Source organism: Manis pentadactyla, chromosome 10 (genome assembly GCF_030020395.1).
Source record: "Manis pentadactyla isolate mManPen7 chromosome 10, mManPen7.hap1, whole genome shotgun sequence".
NCBI lineage: Eukaryota > Metazoa > Chordata > Mammalia > Pholidota > Manidae > Manis > Manis pentadactyla.
The window spans coordinates 38,829,552-38,838,515 of NC_080028.1; the positions used below are offsets into that span (position 1 = coordinate 38,829,552).

At 53.9% G+C, this 8,964-nt stretch overlaps 1 protein-coding gene across 4 annotated transcripts; it reads right to left on the bottom strand.

Moving 5' to 3' along the window:
- Positions 1–150: 150 nt before the first annotated feature.
- PPP1R1A (protein phosphatase 1 regulatory inhibitor subunit 1A) lies at positions 151–7,961 on the bottom strand. Of its 4 annotated transcripts, none has more exons than XM_036915359.2 (7): positions 7,707–7,957; positions 3,970–4,030; positions 2,904–2,941; positions 2,505–2,568; positions 1,751–1,906; positions 719–825; positions 151–268 (listed from the first exon to the last, which is right to left on the bottom strand). In XM_036915359.2, exons 1-7 carry the CDS (start codon positions 7,788–7,790, stop codon positions 263–265), a joined length of 516 nt encoding a protein of 171 aa, XP_036771254.1. In that variant the 5' UTR covers positions 7,791–7,957; the 3' UTR covers positions 151–262. The 4 variants fall into 4 exon arrangements, with proteins under 4 accessions (XP_036771254.1, XP_036771253.1, XP_057342715.1 ...); XM_036915358.2 differs by having other exon boundaries at positions 151–271; XM_057486732.1 differs by lacking the exon at positions 1,751–1,906 and having other exon boundaries at positions 7,707–7,961.
- Between the last annotated feature and the right edge of the window lie 1,003 nt (positions 7,962–8,964).

Consider the following 8,964-nt stretch of genomic DNA (forward strand, 5'->3'; position numbering starts at 1 on the left):
CTTCTCAAAGTTCCTGCCCAGCTTCCCTATTTCCTCCTTTACAGAGGCAGTTGAGCAGAAGGGTAGGGGGCTATAGAAAAGGCAGGACAAGAAGGGAGGGAGAAAAGATTGTCCAAGTGGGGAAAGAAGAAAAATTCCAAGAACCTAACACCATATTTATCACTTTTTAAAAACGAGATTTTCCCCAAAAGTGGAGAAATAAGAAATCCAGTGTCCATGCATTTCCAACTGCAGTCTTGATTCTAGGATATGTTCTTCACTCTTAGACCTGCTGTGGGGGAAGGGAGCAGAAAGAAAGAATGAGTGAGGGGCCAGAGCTGCTACGGTCTCCTCCCCTGTTGTTCTGCCCAACCACTGGTTAGTCAATCATTGAATTTCGGAGATCCGACACCAGTCCCTGCCCCCTGGACAGGTGAGGATTTCCCTTTGGGCCCCAAATGCCCTTGATCAGAAAATCCATGGTCTAGTTCCATCACCCATTCCAGGAGCCAGAAGTCCTAATACAGAGTCTAACTCAGTCTTTCCTGCTGCAGCTTAATCTCATTTCTCTTCATTTGTCTGTCAGAGGAGATGCGATATCCTGGCCATAGAGAATAGCTCTTCCATGACTGAAGCTGGTCCTCTGTCCCCCTTTCCTCTGGCTCTAGGTCTCAGCCCTTGCTCTCATACACACAGCCTGTTCTCCCGCAGACCGGGCAGCCCAACCCTGGGGTCTTACCGAGTTGGCTCCCTGGGAATCCAATGGTAGTATATGTGCTGGGGGTTCCTCTGTGCTGGGTTTGTCCCTGCCCCCCTCCTGAATTTTAGGGATGGATTCTGCAGGCTCTAAGGAGGGAAAAGGGGTGGTGGGAGGGAGAGGCAGTATTCAGTCTTCACAGGGCTTGGTGAGGGGGAGCTGCTTCTCTCACCATCCTATACTCCAGTGACCCCTGAGGGAAGTCCAAGACCCAGCTGGGGACAGTTGGACAAGACTAACAGGATTTTCTCTGATCACAATTACTATGATAGGTTCACTATGTTCTCTTATCTGTAGTCAGAAATTGGGGAAGAAAAAAAAAAAGCCTAAGAAAAGTTAAAAAAATTTGGGAATAATCTCAGGCTAAACCTGACCTGAACTGATATGAAACTATTTATAGTCTATTTATCCCATTCAGTGGGGCCATTCATTTCACTGCAGAACTATTAATATGTTTGATGACAGGGTGCTCTTCTGGGGGTGGTTTTTAATATACAGTATTTATACTGTGTCACCTTCATATAATTGAAAAAATTATGAATTTGGAATACATCTGGGGTGAAGGACTGCAGACGTGTATTAACAGCAGCACTAGCCACTTCCATTTGTTGCACGCTTTGTAAGTGTCAGATGCTGGGCTGAGAACCAGTCTCATTTAATTTTCACAAACAACCCAATGCAATAGGCACCATCATTATCACTTTATAGACTGAGGTTAAGTAAGATGCTCATGGCCTGTGGTCTGGCTAAGTGATGGGGCCAGCGTTTTAGCCCTTGAGTTCTGTTGCCCTTGTGGTGGGCTGCTGGGCTGCTGGCATAGTACAGGGAGCTCTGAAGTCCAAGTTGGGAGGGGTTGGTGTGATTCAGTAAGGAAAGGAGAAGAGACACAAACATATGCAATACACGCATATACATCCATGTTCTCAGGAAAGTTTCTGGCTGTGGCTAGACCCTGCCCCATAAATGGTAAGGCTTGCCTGATGCTGGGCTGCTCCCTCCCCAGCCTGAACGTACTTTGTGCTTTCCCAGAGGTGCCCAGCCTGGACTCTGCTTCTGTGTCTGTGATCCCAGGTGGGCAGGTCTCCTGGGTCCCTGTGCTCTCAGCAGCTCCCTCAGGCTCCTCTCCCTGCTGCTGTTGCCCTAGGTGATGTTCAACCATCATCTGGAGCTCTGGGGGCACAGAGAAAGGGAGTGAACATTGGACCTGACTGCTCAGGCGTGGACCCTCCAATTCAACAGCCCCACTGAGGGGCCATCACACATCACCAGTATGACGTTTCCATCCCTGGGATCCAAACAAGCAGGGGCATTTGCTAGCAATAGGTGAGACTAAAGCTAGAAAATAAAACACACTTCCTTCAAAGGTAAAGGAGGGGAGGGGAAGAGCCTGTAAGAACAAAAAACCCTCCTAACTTACTGAGATATTTGGTCTCTCTTGGGGGCAAGAGAAAAGACCTCATTTAGATTCAAGAAATGTTTGAGTACCTTCTATGTGCTGTGCGCTAAGCTGAGTGAGTTCACATCTTTTATTTAGGTTAACTGCTGTAGTGAGGTGGTATTCAGGGCTCAGTAGGTTAAGCAGGTACTCCAAGGCCACCCAGCTGGTTGGAGGCAGAGCTGGAAGCCAGCCCAGACTGTCTAGCAAAAGCTCCACTCTAATAAAGACAGATGTAATGACTTCGCAAGGATTCCTTTGACCAGGGTCAGTTGGTCTACTGCTCAGCCTCAGGCCTGGGGGGAGGAAGGGGATGGGAAGGGTCTTCCAAACCTTTCATTGTGGGTGTGGTCCTTGTCACCTTCTTCCGTTGCCGTGGAGACATGGCCAAGGTGGACTGTGAAGGACACAGAGCACAGGTGGGCACCGGCCCTTCTTGCCTGCCTCCTTTGCCTTGCCATGCTTTTGGATTGGAGATTGGGGTGGGCATGCACTTCAGGAAATGGGGGAAGACAATTCCTGCTTCCCCAGCATCCCCACCCTGCAGTGATGAGCAAGGGGATGTGTGTAGGGGATGTGTGTGTGTGTGTCCACTCATGCAACTCATGCATACTGGGGGGTATGCAGGAAGAGGGAGTCAAAAGGCCCTACAGCTGGTGGGGAGTCTGCGGAATAATCCCCTAATGAGTCTTAGGTGTCCTGGGCTGGGCTGAGAGGGAGGGGCCAGCTCACCTTGAGAAGTGGGTTGGGGATCCGGTCTTCATCTATCTCTGTTTGGAACAGGGAAAGGAGAAGGTGACAAGGATCAGAGATCCAGGGGATCCCAGCAGGGCTGGCTTCCCAAGGGGAGGAGCCTCTGCACTAACTTCCTTCCTGACCCGTCTGTCCCTCACATCTGCGCCTAGGAAGCTGGCCCTGACCACTGCCCCAGGCCTACTCCCGCCTGCTCCCTCCTGCTCTACTGGCTGGCTCTCTCCTCTGCATTTTGTCCTGTCATTGCCTCTGTGGTCCGTCTGTGTCTTCATTCTTGCCTTGGACCTGGGGTTTCCTGAAGGCAGGGTTTGTGGGCCTTTTGCTCTGTTCCTCCCTCTGAAGTATCTCCATATCTCTTTCTCCTCCAACCACTCCCCCAATCCCAGGTCCATAACTGAACCCTGCATAAAAGAGAATCCTGGATAAAGAACAGTAAATTGATCCTGTGAGCAGGGTCCAGAAGGTACACTCATTTTCAGTAGTTGGAGGAAAGCTGCAGACACAGGCATCCTGAATCCCACTCTAGCTGCTTAGCCTGACCACCTCTCATCCACGATTCTGCCACACTCCCCTGACCTTCTCTGAGATCTTGTTCTCTCCCCAGACCTTGCTGGGCACATTGGTGGCCAGAATGCCAGCTGCTCCCTGAGCTGTTCCTAACCTTCCCCTTCCCCTCTGGGGGCCCTGAAGATAGCTGATGGAGGCGGGCCCTCCCCCTCACAGCTGTCACTGCCTCTGGGGGCGGGGGCAGTAGCATCTCTGTTGCTGGAGAAACCTGGCAGGCTGTTGCTGCAGCAACCAGAATTCAGTTGACCACCCCAGTTCCCTGGGGGCTTAAGAACCAGGTGGTCTCCCTCCCCTTCTGAGCACTGCTCCATCTTTCCAAAGCCAAGGAAATCCTCCTGCTAATCCAGTCACTACTTTTCTGCTTCCAGGACGAGGAGATCTCAGATTCCTCAGATCTACCTAGCATCCACCTTCTCTCACTGGGCCCAGTTGTATTTGGTGGCTCTCGCTCCCTTCAGCGAACCATTCCAGGAGTTACCTGGGGATGACTGGTCACTGGTCAGCACGAGGGTGGCAGGAGTGGGGCGGCGCCTCCGAATCTGAGGGAAGAGGTCAAGTACATCGGGAAGCATCAAAGCCTCACCCAACACCACTCAGCAACATAATCCAGGCCACCCACTTCATACACCTCAAAAAATGCCACTTCACTCTGAACCTTCTGTCCCAGGATGGACATTCTGGGCCCACCCCTTCCCCCTGGGAACCCCAAAAAACATCCTACTCCCTGAGTTCCCCACCCCTTTCTGTCTCTGCATCTCCCCCTGTCCTGGCCCCATGTCTCCATCTTAGCAGCAGCTATATCTGCTCTAAGGCATCGATCTTTGGCCTGCTGTCCTTCCGTCCATCCCAGATCAATGGTCAGAAATAATCTACGAGGGCACAAGACTTTTCCCTCAGTGTCCCAGCCCACCCCTCAAACAGACATTACTGTCTGTGGGCTGGCCTCTGCAGAGAGCACCCTCTAACTCATACTCAGCTGAGGAGGCCAGCACAGAGAAGGGGGGTCTGAATGTGCAGTCCCCCTACTTCCTAATGTCCTCACGACCCGTGAATATACTACTTTCTGATTTATCAGGGAATATAGTCCGAGTAAGTCCTAGTAAAGGTAAACAGAATACAAAGAGGAGCCCCAGGCAGGACCCTGGTCAGGGCCTAAAGCCTGCCTGAAAAATCTTATTCAAGGCTCAACTCCCATTCTAAAAAATTAACATATGAAAGTTGATGACTCTGAGCCCCTTCCCCCTCCCACACCCCTCCCCCGCCGCTGCTATTGTTATGCTGCTAATAAAGTTATTGTTATTGAAGTCAGTCCAAGGACTCTTGGGACATGTAGTTTTTCCCCTTTCTATGGCAGATTTAGAGGTTTGGAAGTCGGGGCAACTGTGTGGTTGGAGTCCCTGCAGCTCTCTCCAGGGCAGAATCGGGGATGAAAGGCTAATGGGGCTGGGAAAGGGGCTTAAATGGTCCCTGGCTGAGGAGACTAGGGTGAGGACACTGAATGATCAAATTCCTGTCTTTCTGTGTCCATTACTTCCTATCTTTACCATTGGAGGTGGGAGTGGTAAGATGCCTGTCCTCTATGCCCAGAAAGTGAGTACCAGCCATAACAAGAGGGGTAGTGTCAGTCTGGAAGGGGCACTCTCCCCCCAAAAGAAATGTGATGCATAGATTGCAGGTATGTTGGGACAGGGCATTGTTTTCTCTGGAAAATCAGTGGCATCTGATTTGGGTGACATTTCAAGGTCTCTGGCAGGACAATCCTGTGTGTGCTCATGTGTGTGTGTGCGCCTGGGTCCATGTGTGTGCATACACGCATGTTCTGCATGAACATTAACTGTGAGCCTGTCTCTGGCCATTCCTGGTAAAAATGTGCTGGGTGCAGTTGGGCTTGTGTGCTTCATGTATGTGGGCTGCGGCCATCCGTTCCTAGGAAAGGACTCCTCTCTATCTTTCCTTTCCTGGGGGTATGGGTCTGTCTGTGGAGGAACAGAGGAGAGGGTGAACAGGGTGAGGGCAGGGTGGGGATTAGGGGGAGTTGGGAGCTTGAGAAGGAGACTGTAAGTATGATTGAGAGCGCCTTGGATGGCAGCAGGGCTCTGTGATCTTGGACGGGCCTCTTCCTTAACCAACTTCCTTGCTTTGGACAAGACTTCTAAGCACTCAGAACCCTGAGAATTTCGATATCTTACAGAAAGAGGGTGTAAAGTCAGACTTCCTGTAGCACTTCCCAGGCACTTGAACTGCTACTAGGAAATGAGTAGATGGTCTCTCTTCTTTTTTCTTGCATTCATCCCAAATCCTAGCTCTCAAGGAACACATGGTGCCTTTGCCTCTGATTTATTTCCAAATCAGACATGCGGAGGACCTGGTGGTTGTGGGCACTCCTCTATCCCCTGCCACTTTGCGCTTCATAACTCAGAGCTTCCAACCCCTTTCCCCCTCCTATGTCAGTCTGGGGTGGGAGCTCCTTGCCAAGGCTGAAGTTTTTTGCCTACACACTGGGGTAAGACAGTAAGAGGGGCTGAGGTTAGACCGAAGGTAGAGTTTCAGGCCTAGCAGACATAGATTTCTGAAGATTAGAGAAAAGCAGGCTAAAGTCCCAGCTCTCTTTTCCCCTCTGGCTCCTTAGCATTGCCTCATCCTCCTCCCCTGCCCCCTCATCCTCCCAGCCCACACCTAAACCTGCCTCCTCTAACACCAAACAGATGCAGGTGTCAGGTGGTGAGACCTGTCTGTGCCAGTGGAAGGCAGTTCTGCTCTGAACATCCCTCCTAATTCCCACAGCCCACACTCTTGGGCTCTTTTTCCTGGGTCTGAGGTTATTATAGCTAGTCTCCTGCCTCCAGGAATAACAGCCTTTCTCCTGATCCCAGGGAACACTCCCCATACTCCTGGCTCTGCACTCTCCTTATCCCCAAGGGACTTGAGGCCTCACCACAGCCCCCTTACTGTCACACTTACAGGTCTGGAGATGCAGCTGCTCCAGGCCAGGCGGGGAGGGAGCAGCAGGGACCTAAGCCCTACCCGCTCTTTGGGAGGCTGAGGCTACAGGGAGAGTGTGTGAGCCAAGCCTTTCCCTTCACATCCAGACCTCATTCTGCCAAACAGCTGGAGCCACAGAAAGGACGCTCTCTCCCGCCCATCCCAAGAGGTCACAGTGTTTTTCCAGGTGGACAAATAGAGAAATGACCTCGTGGGAAATGGATACTCTTTAGGAATGGGGCTGTCTAGGCAAATGGACAGAGAACACAAAAAGAGAGAGACCAATGAGTGGTGAACAAGTATTTGGTAAATGGGTGGTAGTAGTGACCACGGGCGGTCCCCCTCTCCACACATCCACTCACTCTCCCTGAGACACACACTCGCTCACACACTCGCATACACTGCTGCCTCTGCCAGGCTGCTTGAGCTAAAAATAGGCCAGGCCAGGAGGCTGGGCCAGGGCCCTGGACTCCCACCCCTTGAGCTGAGGCTGGCAGGGTGCTTCTCCCTTGCATACGGCTCAGCTTGGACTCTAGAAAGCCTCTAGAAAGCCCCTGCCTGTCTCTTTCCAGTGCCATTCTCTTCATGCCACCCCCTCTCCCAGCTCTAAAGGGCAGGAGTTGGGAATAAGGACCCACGTGTCCACACTTGCTGAAGAGGGGAGCCTCAGCCTGCATGTTCAATCACCCCTCGCCCCAAAGCCCCAGCCCCGCCCCAGTTTCCTCAGCCTCTTCTTATTCTCACTCTCTGGAGTACGGCAGGGTCGCCCCCACTTAGAGAGGAGCGGGTGGTGGTGGTGGTGGTGATTTCTCTTCTTTAAACTCTTTACAGCACCAGGCTCTCTCCATTACCTGCCCTCTTCTCTGGCCCCTCCCGTGCTGCCGGTACCCTTCAGCACCCCCACCCGGCTCAAAAACTCTGGCGGGGGTTGACTGGGTGGGGATGCAGACTGGCGAAGGGGGGAAGGGTCGTGTCCTCAGGGAGACCCCCTCCCCCAGGGCAGGGAGGCAGAGCGACCTTCGGGGGGCAGGCTTCGAGTGGAGGCGCTCGTCCTTCTGTCCGTCTGGAGGAAGCGCATACGGGGAGATGTGACCCCGACGGTGGGGGAGGGGATAGGAGACCCCCAAACTGAGCGCGTTCGCCCTCGCACTGCAAGGGGAGGACTAAGCAGGGATCTCAGATCCCCCAGTCCTTTGCGGGGCGAGTCCCCTGCCGCCCCGCCCTACTCCGCACCTGCTCCGCCGCCTCGGGGTCAAGGTGCGGCTCCAGCAGCGGGACCGTGAACTGGATCTTCCGGGGGCTGTTGTCCTGCTCCATGGCTGGGGCGGCGGCCCCTGGGCCGGCGCTGCGGCGGGAGGGAAGGCGGTGGGACTCGGGGCTGGGGCGGGCGCGCTCCCTCTCCGCTCCGCTCCTGCCCCGGCCCCAGCCCGGCGCGCTCAGCTTGCGGCTGCCGGCTCCGCGCTCTCAGCTCGCGGCCCCGGGGACTCTGCGGCCGCCGATTGGCTCCGCACCCGCCCCTCCCGGCCCCCTCCCCCAGCCCCAGCCCGGAGCCTTAACCCCATCGTGGCTGCGCCGCCGGCGGCCGGGGTCACCGCCCCGCGGGCGGGCGGGCAAGCGAGCTGGTGTGCTCCGGTCCCGGTGGTAGTTAAAGGCACAGGCGGGCATCCAGGTCTCCTGCAGGTTCCGGGCAGGGACTGGGAGGAGGTGGGGAGCAGCTAGGAAGAACTTCTTCAAGCTGGGGCACGTTTTAGCGGGTGGGAAGGTGGAGGGGCGCAGCGAGAGAGGAGGCAGCACACTCGAGAGGACGATTTCATTTATGATCTTAACGGGGATGGTCTCAGGGAAAAAAGGAAAGGGGATTTAGGCGTGCAGCAGGAGGGATTAAGGCTAGACACGGCGAGGGACTTTCCCTCGAAAAGAAAACACTAGAGCGGAGGTGAGCCCTTCGGGGGGAGGTGTGGGGTCTGAGCAGCAGCCCTCTGTTCGCTCTGCCGGCAGGGGAACCGAAGACCTTAGAGGGTCTCCAGGGCCAGAGCCTCTCTCTGGAAGTGCTGCTGGGAGTGGCTCCGCGAGGGAGGACCATCTGGGACTCAGCAGGAGTAATGCGGGTGGGGAGCCAATAATGCTTGTGAAATAGATTTCTCTTTTAGCTTGCTAAGTTAGAGCAGGCAAAGGCGTGCAAGGAGAGAGTTCAGGAGAGGGAAACTTCTTTGTTGGGGTGGCTTGTTTACAGATGACATTGGTTTCCAATTCCACTGTTGGCAGAATAATGAAAATGATCTGCTGTAACTGAAGGGATGGAGGTTAGACTGTGTGAAGAACTTCGTACTTTGGTGTTAGGACCAGGATGTCAATCAATACTAGTTGAGTGAGGCAGTGAGGATATTCATAGGAACTGGTGGGCATCATGCCATGGGCTGGGGACCAGGGGACAGAGAAGGAGAGGTGCTAGGGCACTGGGAAGGGGCAAAGCTGGAGACAGCTTTGGGGG

Bases quoted from the DNA above. Each gene is read 5' to 3' on its own strand.
- PPP1R1A (XM_036915358.2), bottom strand. From the start codon at position 7,790: ATGGAGCAGGACAACAGCCCCCGGAAGATCCAGTTCACGGTCCCGCTG. The intron at 2,569-2,903 runs GTGAGCTGGCCC...TGTCCTTCACAG, and splicing joins TCCCCAACCCACTTCTCAAG to TCCACCTTGGCCATGTCTCC. The intron at 1,907-2,504 runs GTTTGGAAGACC...CTGTGCCCCCAG, and splicing joins GACCACACCCACAATGAAAG to AGCTCCAGATGATGGTTGAA.